Below are 27928 nucleotides of genomic sequence, written 5' to 3'. Positions count from 1 at the left end.
GCAGGAATCACTACAGACCACATTCCGCTGCTGGGAGCTGAACGGTCCAGCGAGGCACAGCATAAAAGCCTGTAATGCTGATGTTGAGACATGGTTTTCAAGACTGCCAATTGATTTCTCATGAAAACACAAATTCACAAGAAAGCTTTTTTGTTAAAAAAAAAAAAGAAAAAAATAAAAATGGAGACAGGCTTGTGTTTCTAATCCAAATGTACTTCTCTTTATTCAAACCAGGGGTAATCACTGGTTAGTGCAAAATGCACCTAAACCTTTTGCCTGAGGGAAATCTACATCTTAACAAGGCCTCCGTTAACCCCTAATGAAACCCACAGAGGATTCGAAAGAGTTTGAAGCACAGATCCAACGCTGCACTTCGTTAAGTGACTCTGTGCATCAACAAGTCTGCACCTGCCTTGTTACCAGCTCTACACCACCAGGTAACAAATGCAAAATACACTCAGTAGATCTTTTTTTTTTTTTTTCTTTTTTTTTTTTCTTTTTTTTTCTTTTTTTTAAACTCCCAGAGTTTCTGACCCATCCGCTCCACCGCTGACGTCAGCAGTGAGGGAGCTGCAGCTCACCCTCACTTCCAACAGTGCTAACGGAAACCCTGTTTTAAATTAAAAAATAAGCCAGCATACATAGTAGAAAATTTCTCTTAAAAATTTCACAATCTGTAAATGTATATATTTTTTTTTTTCTTTTAAACATAAAAGTTTACAATATACGGTAAAACAAAGGCTCAGGAAAAAATAATTTCAAAAAAAAAAAAAAAAAAGAAACCTGAAGTTTTGAATTAAAGCTGAAGACATTTTTAAAACCCTGTAGTTTGAACCAGTGACATTTTCTTTATTTGTGCTGATGGGTTAGAGAAAGGAAAATATTTAAAAACTGCAGTCCAAACACCCACAGCTTTGCCTTCAGAAGCCATCTCCCCCACCCCCCAAAAAAAAATGTTGTTAGGTTTTTCTTCCATCAAGTATGTGATTGTCACAAGTTCAGAAGTCTGGGATCCCTGGGTCCTGCTGGTGCCAGGCATCCCGTGTGGGCAGAATTCCCTGATTGCCAGCACACGCTAGCGCCTGTAGGGGTGGAATCCTTGCACGTTATGGTTCTGTCCTCGTCCAAAACCACTTCCTCCTGCAGGTGGACCACTGGATGGCTGCACCGAGGGGCCTCCGTAGGGAGGGGGCTGCTGGCTGGGATCAGAGAAACCTTGTCCAAAACCACTCAAGTCTTGTCCATACCCTGGGGAGAAGGGGAAAGAGACAGCAGGGTAAGCTTCCGGATTGTTCACACACACAAACAGAGCAGCAGAGGTGCAAATTCAAAACCTGATGCCGTTCCCTTCCCCCCATGCAGTTCCTGCAACACAAACACCTCATCTAACTTCAGATACACAGCTGCTTTCAGTTCCTGAAGTGTTCCACCTTATGATACAGAGCAGCTAGGTTAAGAGCAGAACTGAGCAGGTACGTAGAAATGGCAGGTTTCACTTCTGAGGTCATCTTCCCCAGGCCAGTAGCTAAAGCTGTCACATTACTGCTGCTCAGACACATGAAGCAGCCCTGCTGGTAGGCTGTCGGGTCATCCTGGGGGGATTTATGTTTTTGGTTTTGTTTTGCTGAAAGCCAGCACTGCCAGGTGCAGCAGAGCTGAAGATGCAGCAAGGAAGTTATTCTGGTACCTGAGCTTTATAACAGAACCAAAGCATGAGAAGTGACACAATTCCCCCAAAACTCAGAGGTCAGCCTGTTGGTGTCGCATCAGTTTTAAGTTCAAAACAACAAAGTTCCACTTTAAAGCCTGACCCCCACACCCCCCCAGTGCTGCTGCAGATGGTGGAGAACGCTTCTAGCTCAGCTAAAGGTAAGTAACAATAAGTCAATAACTCCACAGCCCTTCTCTCACACGTCCCCAAAGGCAACAACCACAGCTTTAAACCTGAGAGCAGTGTTAATCCTGCACACTGCAAGTTAACATTCACTCTGTCCTTCCTCAGCCTGCAGGGCTCAGCACCCCCTGCTCTGCAGCAGCATCCACACCAAAGGAAAGATTCAGACCTGGCAGAATTTGGGGACGGGGAGAAAGGGTGAAGATGAAAGAACTGCTGGAATCCTTGCTGCTAATACGAGAAGCAAAAAGATGCTAATTAAGAACACTGAGAAATGAAGAAATGTAATAAAATTTTCCTTAATTAAATACAACTCTTAATCATAACAGCAGCATCAGTGTAAGCCTCTGCTATAAAAGAGGGTATTAAGAACCCTAATTACTCAGTGTATTTCTGCAGTTCTGCCTCTCCCTGTGCAGCTTAAAGCAGGTTTAACTCTCTTAATCCCAAACAAAGTCTCTTAGCATGTCTTCAGCATTTCAATTTCAAGCTCTGCCCGTCTCTCAGGACTTGCTACCACTAATGAGACTTAAAACATGTCTACCACAAGGCTTCTATTAACTCAAAACGCTAATCCAGTCTGGTTTGGTTGTTTTTTTTTCCTTCCTCCACACAAAGATAAGCAGACTACCAAAAACACCATTGTTTGCCAAGGGGTGAGGCTCAGAAAAATCTCACTATCCAGTGCAGTGGTACAGCATTCAGGCTGAGAAAACCACAGCTCTCCATTTGTTTATCACAAAGGCACAGCACACAGCTAACAGCCAGGCATTTTAGTACACGTTGTCCTTTCTCACTTCCTCTGCTCCTGCTGCAGCTCTCAGCTTGCAGCAGCAGCTCACCTGCCCTTTCAGAAGGCTCTGCTTTCTAAATGAGCTGTGCCACCCATTATGGTTTTCATCTCTTGCTTATGAAAGCTGAGCTCGGTTGGGTTATACAGGATGAAGCCTTTCAGTGCAGCAGCTTGGGAAGTGGTCAGCAGCATCACTTATCATCACCTCAGCCACGAGCTTTTACCTCAGCCACGAGCTTTTACCTCAGCCACGAGCTTTTACCTCAGCCAGCTAATGAACACACAGATCTGTTTTGTCCCTACTTGCACAAGGAAACATTTGAGCCATACTGTTCCCCCCACCCCCTCACAAGAGACCCTGCAAGAAACACAGGTTTATTTCCCCGAGGCAGACACACGGAGAGCATGGGTTGTAAACAGGAACCACCAACCTACATCTCTCACTGCTCAGCCTGACCATAAGAGTGAAAACAAAGTACTGGCACGTAGCCTGAAGGGTCTTGAGAATAGGAACCCAGCCCTAGCAAGAAATGAGGAAAGCAGGGCGACAAACCCCAAGGCAGCCCTGCACACAGATCAATCTGCAGGGTGAGGGAGGCACACCCAAGTTAGTGTTTAATTTACCAGTGTTTACATTCATCCCAGCTGTAAACATAACAGCATTTAAGATGCTGTCACGCTGGGACAAATCTGAAAATGCCACAATGATTAGGTAACTCAGTGCCTCCTTAAAGCCCATAAGCCTGATGCATTAATGTAAATACAGGCAGATCAGCCAGACTGCCCCCTGTTCAGCAGTGCTGCTAACTAACTTGCAAACACATCGAGACCTGAAGCTTCTGTAAGAAGTTCAGAAGATATTGCACGCAGCTTTATGAGCAGGTGGATGATTCTGTTGTATAGCAGCACAGGAAATATCTCTGCCTCTGCTAGTTGTGCTCCTAACAGACTTCAGGCTGAGAAACTTCCTAGAATACACAAGAGGCAAGTGGTACTGCACACCCAATAGAGGAACCCTCCCAATTTTCCATCACGTTGGAATACATGACCTCCAACACATCACCAATAATGGCACCCCACTGAACAGAAATTAAACATACCTCTGTCTTTTATTTAGCAAAGATCTGCAAAGAAGCTGCAGCAGACCAAAAAAAACCCACTTCCTCTTGAGTCACAAGGACAAAGCTTTCTACGACAGCAACTGTGTTTGTAACAAACTTTTCAAGCTCAGCAACAAGAGAATACCTGCTTGTTTACCAGTGCACCTGGAAGGCTAATCCTCCCTTGGGGACAGTAATCTTAATCCACAGGCGACTGCAAAAAGTCAACCTCAGAAGTGTAAAAATGACCAATTACAATGTCTTCAGAAAAATGTCTATGGCACAGATGGGTCTTAGGGACAACGCTGCTCAGAGGTGGGACTGAGTGGAAAAGCAGTATGAGAAGTCCCTGTTTCCACAGACAGGGAGACTTCAATCAGGAGCACAAATGGCTGCCTGTCTTTTTTTGTTTGATAAAACAATCTGACTGTCTGATAATATGTTCTATCAGCGTCTTTATCAGCTACCTCCAACAGCTACTTGCAGAGCACAAACAGTGGTCGAAGCATTACGTGCTCCTGACAGAACCACAACTCCTGACAGACAGGAGAGGGACAAGGATGGGAATAAAAAGCACACAGCCTGGATTTTAATACCCTTGCCTCTCAATATTACTCAAGTCTTTCTCCAACCTCTCACATCAGTTAGACAAAACAGCTGACTACGAGCTGCATGAAGCTATTAGAGAAAAGTTTTAACTACAGGTTCAGGCTCGGTGTAAATCAGTGACGTATCCTATCAGTGCACACATCTCTGAAGACCACCTTGCAGGAGACACACAACAGCCAGAGCTGGTTAAGAGAACTCCTGCTGGCTGGAAGACCAGATGGCTTAAGGAGCACTTGAGAGCTGGCAGCTGGCACGTCCACCCTTGAGAGAAGTGCCACCAAGCAGTTTCTCAATGCTGCCATTCCACCCAAGTAGAAAAGAAGAATCAGGAAGGGGAAGGATTGAGCTGAGTTCATTTCACACGCAGTTACTTACCAAATTGACTGTAAGGGAATTCTGGCTGAGCAGTTGGGGGTTTGCTCATGTCCTGAGTTGCCTGAGATGGCGGTGGTGGTGGAGGAAAAGCTAGTGGTGCTGCCCCTGGAGTGGCAGGTGGAGGGGGTACTCCAGGTGGGGCAAACTGGTCAGGTGGAGGAGGAGGAGCACCGTAACCAAAAGCTGAAACACGAGCAGAGTGCAATATATGTGATGACAGGTAAACACCGCTCTGACTCCTTGCATCGTTTTGGAGCATAATACAGTTGTTTCTTCCTCCCTCTAAATACTTGCAAGTCTACTATTAAAGTCAAAATGTTTGTTAGGTGTAGCTGGACGTGCAGTAATTCACACCCATCTCAGGCCACCGCTGTAGCTAAAGGGTCCCAGCAACTTACCTTCTAACACAAAAAATCTCACCCTGAAGGAAGACTACAGCCACGTCAGCAACCGGCAGAGAGAATGTAACAAAACAGGACTTGACAACAAATTCTCTATGCTTGTGTGCACATGCAAGGATACGAGGAGGAAACCCTATTACTCAAGATCTTAGGAGGGGAAAAAATTCCCAAGCAAGTGGTTTTTTCACTGGAGAACAAGGCACTGTGGATAGCTGTGTGGTATTCTCCATCATTTTTAAACCAAGTTTGTGACTGGGCTTCTCAAGAGGTGGCCTGAGGGCACAAATGCTCTAATCCTATTTACATTTCCAATGTCACTTGTGACCTTAATTCCTTAAGCTTCTCTAGAAATCCCAGCCTGCGTCCAGCCCACACCACTGTGCAATAATCTCTTCAGTTTTCTCACAGACGTTGTAATAGGGGTATGCAATAAACCTCAATCTGTTTAGCAACACAGCTTTAAGCAGGAGAATGTAAACTATTACATCACCAAAAAAAAAAAAAAGTAACCAAACTAACTGACAAAGACTTATGGTTGATTATAACTCAGAATACACAACCTAGGCAAAAAAAAAAAAACATAAAAAAAACCACCTAAACACAGTTTTTAAGAAGTCCAGAGAAAGATGAGCAAAAATTCAAGACTGAGTTTGGTGCTCAGGCTGCTGCAGGGCACTTACTAAATGGTGGAGGGGTGCCGTAGCCCTGTGGGAATCCTTGTGGAGGTGGAAATCCTCCTGGAGGTGTAGAAACAATATATGAGGCAAACGGAGGAGGTGGTGGGGGAGCTCCTCTTCCTGGAGGAGGTGGTCCATATCCACCTGGAAAATGAAAAGAAGCGAGGAGCTGAAGTGGATCAACAGGGAAAAGCTGCCGTTTGAGTCAGCATTCTGTAGATGGGGGGGTGAAGCTGTGGGTTCAGTTTCAGATACAGCCTCAGCCCTCCTTGAATTCTCACTGTGGGCAATGCTAGCATTCCTCCTCCAAGTATCTCTACCATACGTAATTGCATTGGAGAATGTAATTCTTTGATACCAAATTAACGTGGTTGGCAACATCAGGATGCACGTCAGCTCCCATTACTGGTTGGTTACAGGCATACTGTCTTCTTCCTTCCTTCAGGTCAAATTAAACCAAGCTTTTAAACGTGCAGGCTGTTAAATATTACAGAAATCCACAAATCGCCGTGGGTTCTTCAAGAAACCACACCCCACTCAGGATTCTTCTGTTAAGATCAGACCCATGTAATGTACTTACCAATTGCCTGTCCAGCTGGCACCCACATCCCTAAAACAAAGCAGAAAAAGCAATTTACTGCAGCTGTATACTATGAAAAAGGACACGTTCAGAGAAAGCTAATCTTGCTCTAGGCTCTGGAATAGGCTGGATATCCTCCCAGCGTCCCTTATGGATCTATAGTTTATGGGCCAAGAAAAATTCACAAGGCTCTGAATCATTCAGCAAATAATGGAGAAACACCCAGAGCCTTCGAGCTCGAATCGGATGGAGCACACCAAGAATCTGGACCAGTATAAAAACCCAAACACTGAGAATCACAGCAGACTGCACATCCAAAGTACACTTAATACATTTTCAGCTTCGTCCTATTTATTTTTGAAGTTTTTGAACTGTAAAGCCACCATCTTCCCCATTCGCTGCAGCATTTAGAAAGATAAATGCATTCATGTTTTACACTAATCTTTCCAGTAGATCAGATATAATTTTCCCTACAAATAACCACATTGAAACTAATCGAGTTTCTCAATTTGTGCAGTTGCAGATTAGCACATCTGTGCAGAATGTCAAAGCCTCAGCTGCAGCTTTCAAGTTAATAAGCACCATGGGGAAACAGGCAATCCCTCCACTGAGGTATCATCTATTGTAGCAATAGATGAAGCACTGTTACTTCCTTTAACCCCCCAGGTGAAAATTTCTCATCTACCAGAGAAAGCAAGATCTGTTCTGTCAAATGCAACTCAATTATACCGCTGCATTTCTCCCTAAGTTATCAAACCTGTCTTTGGATGAACTCAGCATATTTATCCCATCTTCAAAATCTTGAGGGGGTTACAGCCATCAAACCCAAAACACACGGCTGCTCCCCTCAGCCCTCGAGGGTTCAAGCTCAATCAAGACCATTATAAGCAGTAAGTGCTCTCCTGCACCACTGCTAGCCCCAGAGCTGCTTGTTATTTTTCTAGGCTACATTAAGCAATAAAATCCAGAGACAAGGCCATCTGTTTTTCTCTTATCCCTTTCAAATTTCACTTCTAACTTCCTCTGGAACTGCCTCATCCTTGAAAACCTGGATTTCAACTGAGTTTTCATCCGAGTCTCATGCAGGTCACGTTCCCACAGCTGGAGTTGCAGCTTGAGCTGCTCAGCTTCCTCAGCACCTTCTCCACATTACCACAAAGCACGCTGGTCTGACTTCAGGACAGGTGGAACCAAACAGAACAGCCTGGAGCTCTGGCCCACTGCCTTCTGTCCCACCCAGCAACGTGTTTGGGGAAGAAGAAGAAAAAAGGACTGACACGCAGAGCTTTTGCTCTGCTACCAACAATCCAGCACAGAAATAACATGGATAAAGCTGGAAATTCTGACACTTGCCAGATACACCAGATTACCAGAAGGCTTTAAAGACGAGATTCTCTCCCAGCAGCCATCCTGAGACATTTAAGGAAGTACCTTGAGGGCCATAACCTTGTTGCCAGGTCGGAGGGGGCTGACCTGCCCAGCCATTGGCAGCGCTTGGCATGATCCTGCTTCCCCACTGACTGGCACCGGGTGGCCCTGGAGTTTGGCTTTTGCTATCACGAGGTTCTGCACGTTTCACCTCCACCTAAACAAACAGAGTTGCCATTTAGGAGAGATGGTGCAGGTCAGGATACCCCCCTTCCCTTCACACACACCCTTAATTACACTTAAGACTACACTTAGCATCTTACGACTTATGTCTAAGTACTTAATTATTAAACTTAAGGCCAGTAATTTAAAATGTTTCTCAGGTACAATATACGTGATGGTAAGACAATTGAAGTCCTACTATTGAGGTATTTCAAGCAAAACACATCCTACAAATCATTTATGTTTCATCTTGGTACAATATTCATTTGCTTTAACCTTAAAACAGCAGTACCCTCTTACAACGACTCTTCACTTATAAAGGCATCGTGTTTTCAACTATTCAGAGGCTACTTGAACATTTAAGACAGAAGTTAGGAGGTGGAATTTTCAGGAAAAAAAACAACTTGGAGTAAAGAGTGCACTCTGAAAAAGGGTACTAATGCTTTAACCATTGCAAGTGTTTGGGGTTCATTTCGAAGTTACAGTTTAAACCCACCCCGTCTAACTACAATTTCAGTTCTGCTCATACCTGAGAAACACACGTTTGGTTTTGGTTTCTTTTTTTTCTTTTTTCTTTCTTTTTTTTTTTTTTTTCCTCTTTTTTTTCTTTTTCTTTTTTTTTTTTAAACTTAAAGAATTTATTTAAATGTCTAATGGAAGATAAAGACTTACCTTCCCCAGGCTAACGCTTAAAGAATCTCAATTAACTCAAACAATGTCAGAGGGAATGGATGTGATAAGAGAATCTTACATTACATCTAACAAAAAAGTAAACAAACATGCAAGTAATAAAAATGGACAGTTGAGTCAATAAGAAGCAAATCTTCATACTGTGTTAAGTCAGTGACAAAAGCCCTCCTGTTCTTAAAATTAGCAAGCCACAGTGCTTAACTTATTTTATTCAAAGATAAAGTGTCCTAGTGTTCCATAAGTGCATCTGACCTACTTAAAATAAGCTGCACATTCAATATAAACCTCTCTCTCTCTCAAAAAGAATCCAGTTTCTGATTTAATGAAACCCTCTCAGCACTCATGCATGCTGAATTAAAGCCTTTTTTTTTTTTTTTTAATATATTTTTTTTTTATGATTAATTTTAATGGGTGCCAGAGTACAAAGGAAGTAAATCTCAATCATCAATGGGCCTGAGTAGTATGGAAAATAAAAGTATTCAGAATTCTTCCTGCCATGTCTTAAAAACCATTCATGTCAGAGAACAAACAGGAAATAGGCACAAGGCAAGGACAAAGCCCCCACCCCCAGCCCCCCCGATGCCCCAGGGACATCACACATGACAGTAACCAAATCTCTGTCAGCTGAAGGCCCTTCCAGAGAGGAACCAAGGGAATTTTTCAAAGGGCTCAAATTAATGAGTCTTAACACATTTGCCCTGAGGGAATTCAGTTATTGCTTACAAAAGCAGAGTCCTTCTTGCAATTTTAATTTTTTTTTTTTCTTTTTTTTTCCTTTCAACAACATATGGATTCATTTCAGCAATACCTTTTTAATTACCAGAAAGAGGGAGATAGTGTTTTTTAAAGCAGGCATTATTAGTCAATGAAGGGCAGCGAGTATCTGCTGCTCCTTTATCTACATGGGAGAATTCCATTAATTTTTCAGTGCTCGTTTGGAAGCAGAGAACTGCCAAACCGAGGACTGAAAAAAAATATATATATATCTTTGTACAACATTCTGAAGCTAAAATCTGCCTGCCTGAAGTTACACCACGATGTAAGGCATTCCCACTGGCTGCATCACTTATCTCACCGAAAGGAAAAAATATGCAAAAAACTGATTGTTTGACTTTCAGAATGAAACAGTTTGAGAAAGAAAGGAGAAATGTGAATGAGCGATGATCACGTTCTGCAAGCTGGCAGTGCAGACTGTGGGAGGCTCAGGCAGGGCTCTCCTTCCCTTCCTGCAGGCGGCAGGAGATGAACTGCCCTCCGTTCTGTGCTCACAGCCTGCTGCTGTGCTGTCAGCTCTCAGTGCAGTGCAAGGGAAGATCAGAGGGTGGATGATGTCCACACACGTACCTGCAGACATCAACCCAGTGCTTCTGCTCCCTCCTGGGAGGGCTGGGCCTCTCACTGGAGGAGAGCACCAGCGATCAGGAATATGTACCAGTGCTCTTCGTTAACAAGCACACTTCTTTCCTTGCTTAAATGCATTAATTAGGAGATCTGCCCACCTCTCAAAACCAAAACAAGCTCACAGGAATAAAAAGCACTGTGCACTGCAAAATTTAGCAAGTAAAATTCCACCGATATGCAATAAAATGTTCCCAGCTAGCTAGATGATAGTTATAAAATACCAGCCTATAGAAAGGCTTTAGAAGACAATGCCAAATTCCTGAAAGCAATTTAAGGTGAATGACCCTATCCTTGGGTGGCCTTGAAACACCTTCATTTGAAGGTCAGCAGTTCTAAGGTTTCCTTCAAAAACTGTGGATACAGAGAAAAGCTGTGAGGACTGGAATCTTACTGGGATTTCTCAGGGTTCAATTCCCTTTCAGAAGCTATGATTTTCCCTATATAAAAAACCTGGGTACCCTGCAACAATTTGCTTTGCTTTTTCATTTTCTTTTTTCCCCCACAAGTACAAGCATGCTCCTTGCTGAGTGACTTCAAAGCAGGCATAAAAGATTCCTCCCTATCAAACATCCATTTGCTGACAACACAGTATGAAGATGAAACAACCAGAGGTCACTTAACTGCATTGTGATTAAATACTATATAGAGTACGTGGGTTTGTACCAAGTTTCACAGTAAGTGACCCAATTTATTAAAAAACCAATCCTTCATGATGTTTCGTGTGGTTCTTTTTTGTTTGGGTTGGGGTTTGGGTTGGTTTTGTTGTTTTTTTTTGGGTTTTTTTTTTGGCTTTTCTGTTAGTTTAAGATCACAGGCAGTCGCTCACGTCACGCCATCTCAAAAGTGGAGAATCAAATACACATCTGAAGGAGTGGTGTCTTAAACCAAGCCTTGAACAACTCAGATTTCATTGGGATTCTGGTTTTCCAATAGCTGAAAACAACTGACTTCTTCCCCATGCTCCCAGGAAGCAAAGCAGTGCTTTAGCAGTACTCAGCAGCCCAACCCAGTGTAAGTGACATCCAGCCAGCACACCCCTCCAGGTCTGTAGCACAAGGCCTTACCCAACACGTTCAAAGAAAACAAAAAACCACCAAGGATCCCCCCCCCCACAGCCCAAGTTCTCAGGCTTTCAGGATCTACGCCCTTCTGAGGGCTAAGCCACAAGCTAACTGCCTCTCTCAGCTGCTTAAGCAAACTCAGACTTTCCCCACCTTCATGGATAAAGCCTTGAATTTGGACTCGCTCCCCCATCTAGCTGGATCCTTAACTACAGCTCTGCTCACCAGTGAAATTGCTAGTTGCCCAAGACTTGGTTCTTTCTTAAGGTAAAATAAAACTACAACTACACACTTTTTTGCCCATGATGTCGTGAAAATGCATGTTGACAGCCTGGTCCACTGATTGTTCGTCCTCGAAAGTAATAAATCCAAAACCTAGCCAACGACGAAGAGTGAATCAAGGTAGCAGGGTGTTGTGACACAAAACAGGATGATGAACAGTATTAGGGGCGGACCAAGGGTTCAAGCAGGGGTTTCAGATAACCAAGACTTGTGTTAAATTTTCAACAACAACAAAAAAAAAAGTTTGAGAAAACTGCAATGGATACTTCTTGTAGCAAGGCAATTAATGCCTCGGCTCGCTTTCACACATGCAACTTAAAACTAAGCTAGTTAACTTCTGAACTTGGTTTTATTCCTAACCTACCTATGAGGAAATGGGGAAAAAAAGTGCTAGTATAGTCATAAGTGTAACTGCCACAAGAGTCAGAATGAAGTGCTTGTGGGACAGAGAATTAGAAGACAAGCAATTTGCCTCTGCCTACCTCTGACTCAGACTAGAATCCCAGAAAAAACCTATTCTGCCCCTGCACCCCAAAGCTGCAAAGCCACTTCCTCCCATCCCTTCTCCCACTCTTCCAGTTAGGAAATATTTTCCGTGGAAAATAAGAAAGTCATCTTTGAAATGTAGCTGTTAAAGCATGAAAAAAAATTTTACCACTCCATGGATGAATGAAAAGCTTCAGAAACTAACAACCTAGATCAGAGGTTCTCAAGTTCTGTTTTCTGGTTTGTTTTCTTTCTTCCCATATCTAAGAGAAAGCACTTAGTAGACAAGACTTCTTCCAAACATGGCATCCCCTGATAAAACTAAAGCAGTGTTGCTTATGCTGAATGTCATACTTGTTGTCACGTCTCAGTCTATTTTATTTCTTACATTTCCTGCTGCTTTGCTCTCGGATATCCATGCAGTATTTCTCAGTCCCTCTTTTTGCTCACAGCACTGCTGCTGACTGCTCCAGATCCCCAGGGGTGACTCGCTCCCTTTTATCTGACCATAGCCCTTGATGTTGGCAGCTCAGCTGAATCCAGCAGCTACTTAAAAGGCCGTAAGGGACAGTAAAACACGCAGGAAATGAGGCAAAAAGCCAGGTCTGAATCACTTTGTGAGGTTACACTTTGAGAACCGCTGCTCTCAGGTTGGAGCTGCTGACACTGCCGAGAGAGTGGCAAAATGGTGGTTAATCTCACAGAACACAGAGGCTGGTTCATGCCATCAACCACTCACTGCTGGTGTAACAACCAAATCCCAGGAAAGATAAGAACACATGCAGTACATCAATTGTGCCATTCTTTAGATTAGCTAAGGGTAGAGCAATAAAATTAGAAAGAAAAACGAGGTGCAGCATCAAAAGCATATGGAACATGGATGCATTTTTGCTTTTCTGAAACCCAAGATTTCCCCCTTGGTTTGCATTTTGCTTTGCAGCTAGTGCTGACAGCAGCCATATATTGCTCTAAAGCGTTAAACAGAGATACAGTATCTATAACAGTTAGTGTCTCTCTAAGCTTATCCAACTGGGTTGGGTAAGCCCAAAGAGGCCTATTGTAGAGAAAGTTTATATATATATATAAAAAAAATACACAAAGATACAGGCCAAAATAGAGTCCAGCAGGTCAAATTCTGCTGTCAGCAACAAGAGCAAAAGACATCACTTAAATAAAAGTAAAATAAAAGAACTTAGCATCTCCCACACACAAGAGACTGGCAGTATAAACGAAGTTTGGCTGAGCTGTGATGAAAGCAGCCTCGAACCAAGAGCAGCATTTCATCACAATATATTTGTCTGGGGTTAAAAATCTGCGTATCAGAGCCAAAAGAAAGTTGTATTTAAATCACACGTTTAGTATTGCTGCCTTCATTTTGAAAGGCGTGAGAAAGAAAAGTGATGGGTACTGTCTACATAGGCAGGTTGTTCTCTGAGCTTCGTTCTGAGAAGGCTGAAGGAGAGGAATAGATTGCGATGTGGGATGCAGCAGGAAAGTCAGGAAGGAAAAAAGGGGGGGAAAAAAAGCATTTTAAAAGGACCAAAGGTTGTAAAATAAGGAATCGTGAGGAAATCAGAATACAACACGCAGCAAAATTCCAAGAAGGTGGAATTTTCAGGAGAGCAAAAGTGACAAAGTCGCTTCATTTTTCAAAGGCCAAGACATCATCGAAGACGAGAGAAACTCTCTGCACTTACAGGAACCCAAGTGGACTACCAAACAGCAACGAGGCTGTTCTGCAGCCAAGTGGAAGAGAACACAGCAAGAACCTGTAAATTGCTTCACAGTTGTTGGTTTAGCAGAGAATAGAAAGCATGAGAAGCAGGGACTGCAACAAAGGCACTATTTCATTTCAGATGTAACGAGGCTGGCTGTGCTTGTACTGGGGAGTCTGCAAGGAATTCTGATGAGCACTGCTTGCAGAAGAGCTAACCAGGAGTGGTAGGAATGCGAGGGAGCAGAGATTACTTGGATACCTGAAGGCACACAACCAGCTCCTCAAGGGTATCACAGAGCTCCGATGCTGAGAAGCTGGTTGCCAGCATTCCTCTGAGAGGCTGAAGGCAGAGGAGTGCTGCGAGGATTTGCAGCAGGGGGTAATTTGTCTGTCCTTCTACCAGCAGGCTGGAAAAACGGCCTGCAGGAAGGGATCTACTCAAAATGCAGGGATGGTAAATGGAAGGAAGGTAAAAGAATGATGCAAGGAGACGATGGTGGCACAGCGGGCTTTTAAAATTTTATATAGTAATTTAGGTCTCGTGTTAAAAGGACAAGCAGAGAGACTGAACGGCACTGTACAACAGAATGCAGATCAGAAAGAGAAAGCAAGAGGAAACGTGTGGTGGGATGATGGTCAGGAGCCTCCAACAGAAAGGAGGAGCTTTTCCCCAAGGGATTAACAAGGCCATTTCTGGAGTTAGTTACCACGCTACATAAAAGGAATTCAAGAGAACAAAAATGAAAGCCAAAGCAATGTGGTTCAAGAACACCATTTTAAGAAGTCCAACGAATTAAAGAGAAAGTATTCTGCACACGGCATGGAGACAGATAGGCTTTCAGATCTGCCATTTCTGCTTTTAGCCACAGCCTCCTAAACGACCCGGAAGCCTCCTGGTAGTTTTTATTTATTTAAATATAGCTCTAAGCAGAGAAGCCATTAATGCAGACCAGGATCAATCTAGACCAGGCATGGTTTAGTACCTTTTGCTCAGAGGCAGCAAGGCTGGGATAAAAATCAGAGATATAGATGATACAACAGCTGCTGAAATAATTCAAAACTTCAGCCACAAGTTACACCCTGCTGCCCCTATCTCGGTCTCCACTGCTTCCTCTAGTTAACATTAGGTGCTCTAAAGCATATTAATGGATGAATTTATGTTCTGCTTAAATAGAAGTCATCTGTTGAAAGAAGATTGAGATAGCCAAGGCAGGAAAACAAACAAAAAACACAAATATATTGAAACTTCGTTTACACTCCAATAAAAGACAAAGCCCGTCCCTCCTCTGACTGTGGAACTGGCCTGTACCTCTGTGATAAATTATCACCTAGAGAGAAGAAATCTAAAGAGATATCGTTAATCACAGTCAAACAATTCACAGAGAAAAGGAAAAAAAGAACTTACTTAACATTACCATATTTTACTATGAAACACTTAAATATGTCACTAAGGATGTATGTCTAAATTAAAAATAAAACTAAGACTTAACAGCTTAATAAATACAAAGTGAAGAATATATTTCTTAATAATGAGTCAGAGGAGAAATGAAAGTTCAGATGGCAAACTATTCTCCAGCATGTACAACATGCTACTTGGTGGTTAAGTGCAACTAAGCTTCACTGATTGGAAATATTGCCTCTCCAGAGTCAAAACAGACACAGATGCAATGGAAGGTGGGTGACATGAAGACTGCTTCGTATTTTGACCAAATCTTACCAACGTGATTAAAACAGTCTGACAAAACTTTGTTTGTTTCTGTTATTAAAAAAAAAATGCAGTCAGGCACACAGGGCTATATATTCCAATCAAAAAAATATATATATACTTGGAAAATGTTTTATGTAGTTTAAGAACTGCTTTGCTTGAATTTTAAGTGAAGCCATTTAAGTGAAGCACGTAATGGATGGATGATGTCCCAAATTCACGTTCAGAAGTACTCTGAACCAAAGCACCCCCATGCAGTTACACACCAACAAACCCTTTGTGTGGAGTGGGAGGAAGGTCTGATGACATTTCCTTTCCTCCTATAGCATCCTGAACCACAGCAGTGGCTCAAGAATCAAGTTTCATTCAAACAAAAACTAGCCAAAAAAAAAAAAAAAAAAACCCTCAGAAACTGAAAATGAACACGAAACATCTGATTTTAAATGCACAGACACCAACTAAAGCTGGAGATGAAGAGTCTACAATTAAAGCGATATTTGCCCAGTGAATTATTCTTTTTCCTGAGGCAACATAGAAAAAAAAAATCTACCTTTTCTGATGGTATGAAATAGTTTGCCATCTGACTATAGCAGAGTATGAAGGAATTTCAAGGACAAACTAGATCAGCCTTTACCTCGGGGCCTCTGTTTCTCTGCGTCATAGATCATTACAACTTCAGTGACCTGGAAGAGAGAAGGGAAATTCTACTAACTGTGCTACCAGGGGAGCGTTACAGACAGTTACCATAGGCTGCTTTCCCACACTCTATCCACAAAGCACAATTAAATGCTTGATGTAGCCATCAATACCAGTCTGTCCCACCACAGCGCAAACAAATTGGGAATACTGCTCTTTATGGGAGCTTAAGAAAAGCCTGAATTCATCTGTTCTAAAAACAAAAACAAGCCTGCAGTATTTGGGCTTTCTGGGGTCTCACCACACTTAGGATGTTAATCTAGCATTAAGTTGCTGTGCTGTTTGTCATCACAGCCTATAAAAAACCCCAAAGGTTTCTGATTTTCAGCACACCTCAGCACGGCTTCCTGAAAGATTATTTCTGCCATTTTAAAACGTTTTCACTCTCAACATAAAAAGAAGCTTTAGCTTCAAACACTGAAAAATGTGCACAGCTTCTCTGAATTACTTACTTGCCTATCAGTGTGCTGCAGAGCATCAGCTGTAAGGTGATGCTTTAAATAGCATCACAAAAGTTATGGGTGCTCAGTGGTTGTGTATTTGGGTACAAAAATAAGAACCAGGAGCTGCTCAAACACTTCAAAGATCTTTCTTTTTTCAAAATAAGCATCAATGTGAGCTACAATTTGAAACAAAAAGACAATTATTTCCAAAGCTGTAACCAAAAAGCTGAAAGGAACTGGCCTTAAAGCTTTAAGATGCAGAAATGCAGACAATGTGATGTCACAGAACTGCTTCATCTCCAGGTCAATTTACCTTAAAATATTTTAAATTAAGATCTCCTCGTTAGCTTAAAACTGAGATCTAGAAAACATACTTTCAAGTTCTTACACTCACTGGAAGATATCCTACTGGACACCAACTGCTGACACTTATCCCCACTGGGGACAATGGCACATGATGGTGGCAGAGCTTTTTCCCCAGCCCATCCAGATCCCCTTCTTCACAATCAGCCCTCACTTTTGTCTCTTCGCTCTGTGGCCACATACAGAACATCTTCTCCAGGGACTCCTCACTAAGAATGCTCCACCGACTGCCCAACTTCTCGGCTATCGTTTCTCTACTTACTTTTAAAGGCACACTTGGCAGCTGTTGCCTTCTGGATTTGGAGGGCCGTAGCCCTGTATCTCCCAGGCCATCCCGAGGTCAGAATTGGAAAGCCAAAAGGCTGTGAGGAAGAGCCTTCAGAAATTACGTGCCACAGCTGTGGAACAAACTCCTCCACTTTTGTGACAGCTCTAGTGCAGATTTCCACACTAGGAGGAGGGTTGTTAGCCACTGCCTTTTGTGCTTTTTAAAAATGATCATCCTAAATATGGTACTGCTGATAAACAGCCACTTGAGAAAGAACAAACAGATGCTAAGAAAACTTAGAGAAAGGTGATTTTAAAAAAAATCAGACCACACCAAATGCCACTCAGAGGTGGGCAGTTTCCATTCACTCACACGGAATGAAATTCGACTCAGGGAACCTTCGAGTATTCCAAAATTGTACAGCTGAGCTTAGTAATTGAGCTTAGCAATTTACCACCTTAAAAAGAAAGAGGCCACAGTAGTAGGAATAAATGAGAAAGTGAAACTAACTAGAAAATAGTCCGCAGTTACACTCATTTCGGTTAGAGGTTACAGACTGAATGACAACCTGATGCTTAACATGGGCAGCAGTTTCTCTCTGGAGTGGATATTTCAGGGGCAGCAGAACCCAACTGATTGCAGACGCTGCTTTAAAAGAAGTGGTGTTAACAAAATAACGGCAGGAGGCTGCAAAATTCAATCCATCTGCCACTTGAAGACAAGGATCTCACACACAAGCTTCGCGTTGCAAAAACAAAAAAACCCCAACAACAAACTTTCACTGAACTCCAAGTTACCAATTGAAAAGAAATAATTATTCTCAAGTCATCTAAACTCGGGAATGTTTTCTCACTTTGCAGGAGCAAACAGAATAATGCATCAGGCAGACGTGAACAAGAGGAGACAGGAGAAGCAAAGTAAGTTCCTTATGAGAGCAATCGATTTTGACAAATAGCAAAATACACTTCAAGATGATGAACGTTTAGTACACTGTATTGCAAAGTGCTTCAATATGTGCCTATAGCAGTTTGTCTAAATTAACCCAAAATTTGACAGCTTGATGAAATCTGAGAAAAGGCAGCGGAGAGAAAAAGCATCTTGCAACCAACAGATAACTGCCATCATGCTGGATGACTCACCACTCCGAATTTCTTGAAGTATTCCCTGAGCTCAGTCTCGCCACAGTTATGAGGAATCCCACCAACAAAAATTTTATTTGATTTATTGTTATCACTCCTGGATCCTTTCTGCTAAATCAAGAAGGAAAAAGAAATCCGTCAGAAGGACAACAAAGCTGTGACTTCTACCATCTCACACTGCAACACGACCAGTCTGTTACACTCACTCCAGGCTTCCAGTCTGTTACACTCACTGAAGGGAAGCAGCTGCACGTTCTGAGCTCAGAAGTTCAGTACTGGCAGCAACAGCCCGCTCCCTTCTTCAGAAATCAGAAATAGGGATTATATTTGAGGCCATTTACTCATTTTCTATAGGATCAGATCAGCCTGCAGGGCGTGAAGGTGGCTGGAGAGAAGCACCAGGCCTATGAGCTCTCCTTCAGACACTTCTGAGGTTAACACGAGTCCTTCGAAAGGACTGCAAAGAGCTTAAAGGAAACACCAACCCACAAACCCAACTTAACACAGCATTTGGTAATAACGACTGCACTGGATGTGGAGTCTGACCATAAAACACTCCAAGTGCGTTCCACAAGCAGGGTTTACACTTGAGGTCTGCCTACAGACACTTGGTTTTAAAAACAGAAGTGTGACCCAAGTGAACTCAGCAGTGATACACATCTGTCCTTACCCATCCTTCCTTTGGCCGTGTCCTTTCAGGTTGCATCCCCCTGGGTGTACATGGCTTTGGATCAATCTGGAAGAGATTCCAGTTGGGTCAGATCTTAGCGTGTGGAACATCATTCTAAAATGTTGTGTTTGTGACAAGCTCTGCTGACATCCAGCTCCTCAGATAAAAGCTATTGCCCATACGTGGCTTCTACAAACTGCCTCAGATCACCCAGTTAAAGCTGTCTGTCTTAACAACAGTAACTAAAGCCAACAACCGGGCAGCTTTGGTATCACCTAGTGTGCAATAAGACATCAGGATTTGGAACGGGCCTCTAAACAGTTTGGAAAAACAGAAAAACAATAAAAACAACAACAAAATGCTCAATAGAAGCCCCAAAACAAAACAAAGCCAACTTACGTTTCGGCCATCTAACGTATGAGGTCTGCTGGCCAGCACTGTTCCCACACAGTTGGGATCTTTGAATTTGACAAATCCAAATCCTCGAGACTGGTTGGTTGTTTTGTCTTTCATTATTACACAGTCTACAACCTCTCCATACTGGGAGAAGTAGTTACGAAGAGTTTCTGTTAAAAAAAAAGGTATATATGAAACAGAACCAGATATTAACTTTACCAGGCTGTGTTCACAACTATGAGATAAAGGGTGAGCAACGAGCTGAACGAGTTCAGCCTTATCTCCTGACAATGGTTAGACTTTACTCCCTCTACACAAAGAACATACATTTCCATTCACGCAAAAGAAGAGCAATATCACAGTGAAGAAACATTAAAAAAAAAAGTTTTTAATCTCCTGAGTTGACAAAAAACACCAAACGCTCGTAGAACATTTAGAAAGCAAAACAGCAACATGCATCTATTTGAACTCTGTACAGAAAATGTTATCCATTAACAGAAAAGAGCAGCAGACTCTCAACCAGATTTTCCTAGCAGGGCACTGCCTGTTAAAAGCCATGTGTCTGTGCATGGCTTGGGGGCTCTGTGCACAGAGCACTGGCTCAATGATGTACCATACATGGCTTACCTTGTGTTGTACTCCAGTCCAGGCCACCCACAAACAGTTTTCTGCAATTGAAGCATACAGCATTTTAGGGTGCTACACAACAGCAGCTTCACCTTATTTGACAGAATTCAGCTATTCTCAGTAGCTCTGCTGGTATTCAGGCCCCCAGGACCCCACTGTTCTTCATCAGAAAGAATGATGCATTGCAACACCCACCTTCTGTTCACATAGAAATGAAGCATCCACTTTGCGTGCCATGAGCACAAACAGAGGTCGTAGTCTCATTGAAAGAATGTTTTATTCTTTTATGTAAAATAGAAGACAAAATACAGGAAAGCCTACATTCCCCTGAAGCCCTCACTTCCAGGTATTTGAGAAAACAGCATTGCTTTGAGGAATCATTGTGAAACCGAAGGAGGAAAAAAAAAAAAAGGAAACAACACAGAACATCACTGAGCTGCTCTTAGTGGGGAAGAAGGGAGTTCCACCAAGAAAAACTTTGTAGTTCAGAAGAATACATTCAAAGTATGACTGAAGTTACTTGGAAAATGACCCAAGAACATCACTACAAAGCTGCTCTCCCTGCTGCACCCCAATGTGCCCCAATGGGGGAATGGCAGACCCCACTGAGGCCTCATGGGCTCTGTGTTACATCCTACAGATCACAACAGCTGCTTTGGGGTCCAATTTAGGGATGAAGACAACATCCAGAACTCCTGAGATAAAGCACATGAGAGAAGAGCAGACAGCCTCATTTCAACACCTAAGTCCATTAGTTACTTCAATCCCAGGCTAATGACCAAGAGGTGCACGCAGTCCTGCATCAAGCCTTTGAAACTCAGTTCAAAGAACAGCTTGAGCTCTTCTACATCTATTTGCTACCTAATACTGAACAGTACAAGATGAATGACAGCCTAAATAGGCCAAGAAACGTCTGCCACATGAAAATACATCAACAACACTGCTGCTGCAGCCCTTTTTACAAAGAGGTATCACAGCAAAAGTAACACTGACTGAAGTTCACGTGTTTGATGTCGCCACCCTATGAAAACCATGCCAGCAGCTGGAGTTAACACCAACTGAAAGGCACCAACCAACCTGAGTGGCACCTGCCCTGCGAGACACTGCAGCCAACTTGCAGAGGACACACAGTCAAAGCCCAAAGGGAATCAGAGCCCAAAGATCTGGGCGTACCTTCAATTCCTATCCTTGCTCTCCAGCTGCTAATTGGGTAAAAGAGAAAGCTGGTGAATTTTCTCAATTCTCTGATCTAAAAGCTTACGGCAGCCCTCAGGTTTCCCTACTGCTGTGTTTGCAGGGCACTGGGCTGTACAGAAAACCCTCATATTGAGGATTAAAACAAAGCAGAAACCATCATTACTCCCTCACTCATCCGGAAGGGCGGCTCAGTCACTCTGCTCACCATCATCCTCTGGGTAAATGAAAGCAAAAGTAGAACTAACAAGTCTAAGATGGAAGGAGAGCCTGCAAAGCAAGCACTGAGCAGCAGAAGCATCGATGCAGTAATTACAGTCACCGTGTTACAGATCTCTCCAAATACAACAGAAAAGCCATGGCTAAAAGCCCAAACTAAACCTCGTGCTTAAAACCAATCTGAACCAACCTCATCGCCTGCAAAGAGCACCCAGACCTGCATGGCTTCATGTTGGAGCACGCTGAAGGACTTGGGTAAGCACAGAGACAACAGCAGGATGCTGGACTGCCTGCTTTGCAGCTGTGTATCAACTTCAAGGTGTGATGCAACTTCCATGCAAAATTATTCACTCTATAATTGAAGGTTAGTTCAAAACCACCTCTACATTTGGCCCTTTTCATTAAGAGGCACCAGTGCAAGACCTCTTCTGTTAGCAGCTTTGTGAGCCTGCACAAGGCAATGGAGGACACCCTCGATTTCTCTACCAATCCTCAAGAACCACCATCTGCTTTCGTCTTCTACCTGCCCTCAGACATTTCCAAGCATAGCTGCAGCTTACAAGAGGAAAGTTAGGTTCTCCCTCTTCCAATCACAGCTAAGAAAACCTATTCTAGCAGCAATCAAACGGAACAAAACCCCACAAAACCCCACGCCTCCTTCTCACCTCTTTCCAGGAGCAGCCAACTGCAGTGGGACACAGCCACCCCTCAGCCAGGAGGGAGCAGCAGTGAAGTGACAGCTTGCAACAGAAGAAAGCAGCAGATTCTGTTCTCTGTGCTATGTCATCATAGCACGGCCCTTACGCAACAACCAGCAGCGAATAAAGCAGTGCTGGAGGAGCAGACACATGCTACACATGGAAATAAGGGTGACTAAATCAGCATTAAGTGGTACACAAAAGCCCAGCTCCACCCTCAGTCACCAGTTGATAGGCGACATAAGCCTTGTCTCTCAATAAAAATCACCCTAAATTCCTTTAAAGCGCATCAGAAGGGCCCTTTAATTCGTACAGAAAATCACAACGTGCAAAGTGCTGCAAAGACATCAGCTATAGCTGCTCTCGTATTATAGTGACACATCTGCTGACAGCACAAGCAGGACATCTCCTCCACTAGCAGCCCTCTTAGAAAACATGTCCCAGAATAACCAAATTCCTGCTTTCATGTCCCAGGATAACCAAATTCTGCTCACAGACAGGAAAACCCAACCCCAGGCACTGCTGGCAGAGGACGCAGCGCTCATGGCATCAGCTCAACAGCCCATCCAACACCCTTCAGCTTCCAGCCCATCTCCTGGTAGAGCCCAGCTCCCCCAGCAGCCATCAGCACACAGGACAAAAGCACAAATCCACGTGCTTATTCTCACGCCTGTGTACCCAGGGTCAGGTAAAGCCCTCTAAGAAAACAACTCTGTTCCTTAGCAGTAAAGATAAAAGCTCTGATCTGATGCCACGCTCAGACCAAAGTTTGGAGGCAGCCCATGACTGCACAGATACATTTTCTTAGCCAAGCACATTTGAGTTTGGCTTTTTAAGCTACACTGGATTGCTTGCTGTACAAGATCAATCTATAAAAGATCGATTTAAAACGCCAGCAGCATTCTGACACAACGCCAAGCTATTGCAGGAAGGAGGACTCCCCACAGTCCACGGTCATTGAAACCTTCCAATTCCATTATTAATTACTTGTAGTCATCTTACATATGTTTCAACAAACAAAAAAGCAGGGTTGTCTGAGGTCAACTGCAGCAGCTGTATGTAAATGGTGGGTTTCTATTTATATGCTTGCTATAGGATGCCAGGAGCAGGGCTACCCTGTCTGTGACTCCAGGATGGGTTGGTTTGAAGACAGTGAACTGATGCAAAGGAGTAAGGCACACAACTTCTTATCACATGGAAGGCCTTCACCTCAAGCTGCCTTGCAGAACAGAACTTCCTTTGCACAGCTGCAGGCAGATGACTACAACTGGGCTTTTCATCTTACCAGCTTTACATCCGAGCACTTCCAGAGCCAAACCCACAAACATGAACACCCCTCACACAACATGAGCTGTTTGCAGTGATGTGCTCTACCCCAAACCGTTACCATGCTCCTTGTATTTTTAAGACCACACCAATTAAGCACACGCAGTAATTAAGCAGCTTGTCCCACACCTGGGCAGCACGGAAATGAAAGCTCTCCTTGAGCTCCAGAACCTGTGACAATGCCCACACTGCACCCCTCAGCCGATGTGGCACTGAGGGATGCAGCCCAGTGGCTGTGGTGGCAATGGGCAGAGGGCTGCACTCGATCTTAGCACTCTTCTCCAACCTTAATGCCTGTGCTTCTATGAGCGAAAGGGAGCCAAGAAGGTTTCTGGTGCAATCCCCAAGGAGGCTGTGGATGCCCCATCCCTGCAGGCATCCGAGGCCAGGCTGGATGTGGCTCTGGGCAGCCTGGTCTGCTGGTTGGTGACCTGCACATAGCAAGGGGTTGGAAGCAGATGAGCACCGTGGTCCTTTCCAACCCATTCTATGATTCTATTTCTAATACTCAAAGCCTACAGGCTTCCAAGCAGTCCTTCTAACCTTCTTTTGGCAGTTTCCAACGCGTGGAGTCTGCAGCCTTTTCACTTCAACAGCTTTATTTGCATCTTCTTTCGGCTGCTCCCAGTCCCGACACGATTTACATTCAAATCCTGCAGAGACTCCTCATTTCCTCCTGCAAGCTCCCAGCTCAACACGTGGAGCCCACAGACCCCTACAGGCCTCTCTGTACACGGAGACGTTTCCCTGGGGGGCAATTTGCAGGGCGGGCGGTGACGATTCGGTGCGGATCCCTACAGCAGCCGTGCGCACATGGCTGGGGGGGGGGGGGGGGTGCCGTTCTAACAGCCGGCTTTCAGCTCGCGGCACTTCACGGGGAGCACAACGAAGCCGACGAGCGGCTCGGGGCTGCAGCAAAGGAACGGAAAGCCGTTCGGCTGCAAGCCGACGGATCGCTCAGACGGGAACCGCGTCCCACGAAGGGAAGCTTTTGTCCCATCCGTAGGAAGGACCTGGAGCGGCGCAGGGCCGAACGCCGGGGTGACCTTGGGCTGCACGGAGGGAATCGCGGGGCGGCAAACGGGGCCGGTGCGAACCCCGCCTCACCCAACGGGGCCGCGCGGCGGGGCGGAGCTCTGCCACACAACCCCCCCCCCCCTCCTCCTCCCGGAGCCGCTCCGTTCCCCGCGGCCCAGCACGGCCCAGCACGGCCCAGCACGGCCCGGCACCGCCCGCCCCGCCGCTCACCCGATCTCGTCGGCGCCTCCCACGCTGTTCATGGCGGCTGTTCGGCGGGCCGCGGGGCCGCGCCCGGCTCTCCCTCCGTTAACGGAAGGTCGCTGGGCCGTCGCTCGGCTTTATCACCAATTCTCGCTTTTCTTTTTCTCGGTCGTTCGCTCAATTCTTTCTTCTCTCTTTCTCTCTTTTCCCCCCCCTCCCTCCCCCCCAACCCGAGCTGCGCAACGGCCGCCCCCCGGGCCCGGCCCCCCCCCGCCGCCGCCCGCCGCGCGCTCGCGCTCCCTCAGCGCCGCCAACCGCCGCTGCGCGCGCACCTGCCCTCGCTACGGGGTCTCCGCGGCCGCGCCCAGGGAGGGGCGGAAGTGAGGCGGGGCAGAGCGGGATAGAGCGGCGCCGCGCGGGGCACGACGGGAAGGGCGGTCCTGCCAGGGCACCGCGTGCGCGGCCCACGCGGTGCGTAGGGGAGGCGGGGGGGTTTACGGCGTGTCTCCGGCCTGGTGCGTGGCTGCGGTGATCGCCGTGGCCTTTATACGTGGACCGATGCGCAGCGCGATGGCAGCACGCATCTCCAGTGCTCACCGCAGCTCTGGTATTCAGCACGGCCCCATTGCATGGCTGCAATGCAACCCCAATGCATACAGACCAATTGCACTGCACGGTCCCATACCAACCCCCCGGTGCATTTTGCAGCACCAATGCATAGCTCCAGTGCTCACTGCGGCCCCGGTGTGTGGCCTCAGTGCGTGGCATGGCCACAGCAGAGCCCCAGTGCATGTCCCAGTGCACGGCACAGCCACAGAGTGCAGCTGCAGCACTGACTGCAACCCCAGTGCACAGTCCAACTATGCAGAACAGCCCTGGTGCGTGGTCCCAGTAATATGGGATGGCCACAGTGCGTGGCTCCAACTGAGAACGGCTCCAGTGCATGGCTCCAGTGCCTGGTGTAACCCCGATGCACAGCCCAATGCACAGCACAGTGCATAACCCCAACCCGTGGCACAGCACAGGGCACAGCACCACGCACAGCCCCAGATCTGAACCCTCCCTCTGTGCCCCCTGTAATGCATCAGCCCAGCTTTGACCCACGCTGGTTCAGCAGCTGCACACAGCGCAGAACACGATGCACAGTGCCGCTCACACCCCAGCAGCTCTCCCCAAGCCCCCACACCCCTCATCCACCCCCCTGCACCCAGCCCCACGCACGCACCACGCACCACCCCTCGATACCCTTTCACCCCAGAGGGGCCCCAGCAGGATGTGCACACTCAGCTCTTTCCCGGCCCTGGCTATTTAAAGCTGGACAGCACTGTGAGCCCTCTCCTCCCCCTGCACTGCGAGCCCTTGGACTTTCTCCCGCAGCCATGAGCGCCCGCTCAGCCACAGCTCCCATCTTCACCGAGGGTGAGGACTGCAAGGCTGCATGGCGGGAGGCTACAGCTGCCTACAATGCCCCCGACACCCACCTGGAGATCCTGGGGAAGCCGGTGATGGAACGCTGGGAGACCCCCTACATGCATTCACTGGCAACCGTGGCTGCCTCCAGGGGTAATGGGGACAGCGAGTGGCACTGGGGGACATCGGTGGCCTGGGGGGGGGATCGTGACACTTGTGCTATCGTGCCAGTGGTGACATATTCCTGAAAGGGGCTGGGGGGGGAGGAAGGGGGCTGCCACCTGCCTGCAGTGCTGGCACCAAACTGGGGGGTCACAGCTTTGCTACAAGCAATTGTGCATTCCTATTGCAATGGGCAGGGAATGAGGGGGAATGCAGGGGGATGTTTGGGGCTTGAGGGGCTTCGGAGGGGAGAAATGCCAGAGGAGGGCTCCCAGTGTTAACCCCTTGCTGCCAGGCGGCCGTGTGCTGGAGGTGGGCTTTGGCATGGCCATCGCTGCCACCAAAGTGCAGGAGTTCAACATCGAGGAGCATTGGATCGTGGAATGCAACGACGGCGTGTTCCAGCGGCTGGAGGAGTGGGCACGGGTGCAGCCACACAAGGTCTGTGCCGTGTTGAGCTACGTTGGGCTGTGCCATGCAGTGCTGTGCTGTGCCATGCTGTGCTTTTCGAAGTGTGGGGCTGAGCCCCCCCTGTCCTGTTCCTCCTACAGGTGGTGCCACTGAAGGGGCTGTGGGAGGATGTGGTGCCAACGCTGCCGGATGGGCACTTCTCTGGTAACAGACCGGGGGGTGCGGGCACTGACCCCTAGGAGTGGGAGAGGATGGGGGTCCAGAGGCATGGAGGGAGAGGGGAGCAAACATAAAGGGGACAAATCCGAACATGGCGGTGAAGGGGAACCCCATGGTGGCACGGGGCCTCTCCTAAACGCTCTTCTCCCTGTGCAGGAATCCTATATGACACGTACCCGCTGTCTGCACAGACCTGGCACACGCACCAGTTTGCCTTCATCAAGGTAGGGCAGCAGGAGCGGGGTGGGAGGTGAGGAAGCTGATTGATGTGGTGCCTTTAACCCCCCCACCCCCCTTAATGCAGGACCATGCCTTCCGCCTGCTGCGGCCCGGGGGGGTCCTCACCTACTGCAACCTCACCTCGTGGGGGGAGCTGCTGAAGGGCAAATACAGCGACATAGAGAAGATGTTTGAGGTGAGCTGGGGGGGGGGGCACACACTGCCACCAGCACGGACCCCTCCTGCGGGTACCTGCAGGGCTGAGAGCTCGGGGGGGGGGGGGGGAGCATCACAGCTTCCTCCCAGTCCAGCAGCATCACGGATGGCTGAGACCACAGCTGGGTGGTTCCCCCCCCTTCTCTCTTGCAGGAGACTCAGGTGGCACAGCTGCTGGAGGCTGGTTTCAGGAGGGAGAACATCAGCACGGCAGTGATGGAGTTGGTGCCCCCCCGGGAGTGCCGCTACTACTCCTTCCCTCGGCTGATCACCCCCCGTGTGGTGAAGCACTGAACAAAAAGGTTCCTCCAGCTGCAAACCCGCAGCGCAGCGTTGACCCGAAGGGGCTCACGCTGTCATTTACTCTAAAAACACAATTGTTTGTTACATCAGGGGTCCATTTCCAGGCCAGGCAGGAGGAATGGGGAAGATGGGGCAGTTTGAGACACATTTCTTAGAATTGGATTTCCCATGAGTTTCCTGTGACAGTTCCCTCATATTTTTGGCTAATGCCCGTTTTAATAAGCTCTGATTCTTACGACCTTCATCCAGTTCAACAGTGCATAACTGACGTTCCCCCTCTCTACCCCGAAGGGATAAAAACCATTAAATCAGACTGAAATACACGATGGCTATTTCTGAGCAATTGATTTTTGCCTTTCGAAGCGCA

General features: G+C 46.2%; 2 protein-coding genes across 4 annotated transcripts; one reads left to right on the top strand and one right to left on the bottom strand.

Annotated features, from left to right (window-relative positions):
- Window positions 1-192: 192 nt before the first annotated feature.
- DAZAP1 (DAZ associated protein 1) lies at window positions 193-24858 on the bottom strand. 2 transcript variants are annotated; one of them, XM_085211960.1, is made up of 12 exons: window positions 24649-24858; window positions 19964-20004; window positions 19340-19506; window positions 18941-19006; window positions 18271-18378; window positions 15996-16044; window positions 11464-11546; window positions 7861-8014; window positions 6430-6459; window positions 5853-5993; window positions 4772-4954; window positions 193-1248 (listed from the first exon to the last, which is right to left on the bottom strand). In XM_085211960.1, the coding sequence occupies exons 1-12, from the start codon at window positions 24678-24680 to the stop codon at window positions 1076-1078; spliced, it is 1227 nt and encodes a 408-aa protein (XP_085068086.1). In that variant the 5' UTR covers window positions 24681-24858; the 3' UTR covers window positions 193-1075. The 2 variants fall into 2 exon arrangements, with proteins under 2 accessions (XP_085068086.1, XP_085068085.1); XM_085211959.1 differs by having other exon boundaries at window positions 18271-18381; window positions 24649-24857.
- A 103-nt stretch (window positions 24859-24961) lies between these two features.
- On the top strand, window positions 24962-27884 carry GAMT (guanidinoacetate N-methyltransferase). Of its 2 annotated transcripts, none has more exons than XM_085211964.1 (7): window positions 24962-25092; window positions 25999-26184; window positions 26489-26634; window positions 26745-26808; window positions 26980-27047; window positions 27128-27238; window positions 27412-27884. In XM_085211964.1, the coding sequence occupies exons 2-7, from the start codon at window positions 26001-26003 to the stop codon at window positions 27550-27552; spliced, it is 714 nt and encodes a 237-aa protein (XP_085068090.1). In that variant the 5' UTR covers window positions 24962-25092; window positions 25999-26000; the 3' UTR covers window positions 27553-27884. The 2 variants fall into 2 exon arrangements, with proteins under 2 accessions (XP_085068090.1, XP_085068089.1); XM_085211963.1 differs by lacking the exon at window positions 24962-25092 and adding an exon at window positions 25094-25228.
- The last annotated feature ends 44 nt before the right edge of the window (window positions 27885-27928 follow it).

Source organism: Meleagris gallopavo, chromosome 30, assembly GCF_905368555.1.
Source record: "Meleagris gallopavo chromosome 30, MGAL_WU_HG_1.1, whole genome shotgun sequence".
NCBI classification, from domain to species: Eukaryota; Metazoa; Chordata; class Aves; order Galliformes; family Phasianidae; genus Meleagris; species Meleagris gallopavo.
The sequence above is the reverse complement of the archived record's forward strand: the minus strand, read 5'-3'. Positions and strand labels throughout refer to the sequence as shown.

Bases quoted from the DNA above. Each gene is read 5' to 3' on its own strand.
- DAZAP1 (XM_085211959.1), bottom strand. From the start codon at position 24,680: ATGAACAGCGTGGGAGGCGCCGACGAGATCGG. The intron at 18,382-18,940 runs GTAAGGACAGAT...TTCTTGATTTAG, and splicing joins CACGGCCAAAGGAAGGATGG to CAGAAAGGATCCAGGAGTGA. The intron at 11,547-15,995 runs GTAAAGGCTGAT...GTCGTTGGCTAG, and splicing joins AGAGAAACAGAGGCCCCGAG to GTTTTGGATTTATTACTTTC.
- GAMT (XM_085211963.1), top strand. From the start codon at position 25,180: ATGCGCAGCGCGATGGCAGCACGCATCTCCAGTGCTCACCGCAGCTCT. The intron at 26,185-26,488 runs GTAATGGGGACA...CCTTGCTGCCAG, and splicing joins AACCGTGGCTGCCTCCAGGG to GCGGCCGTGTGCTGGAGGTG. The intron at 26,635-26,744 runs GTCTGTGCCGTG...TTCCTCCTACAG, and splicing joins CACGGGTGCAGCCACACAAG to GTGGTGCCACTGAAGGGGCT.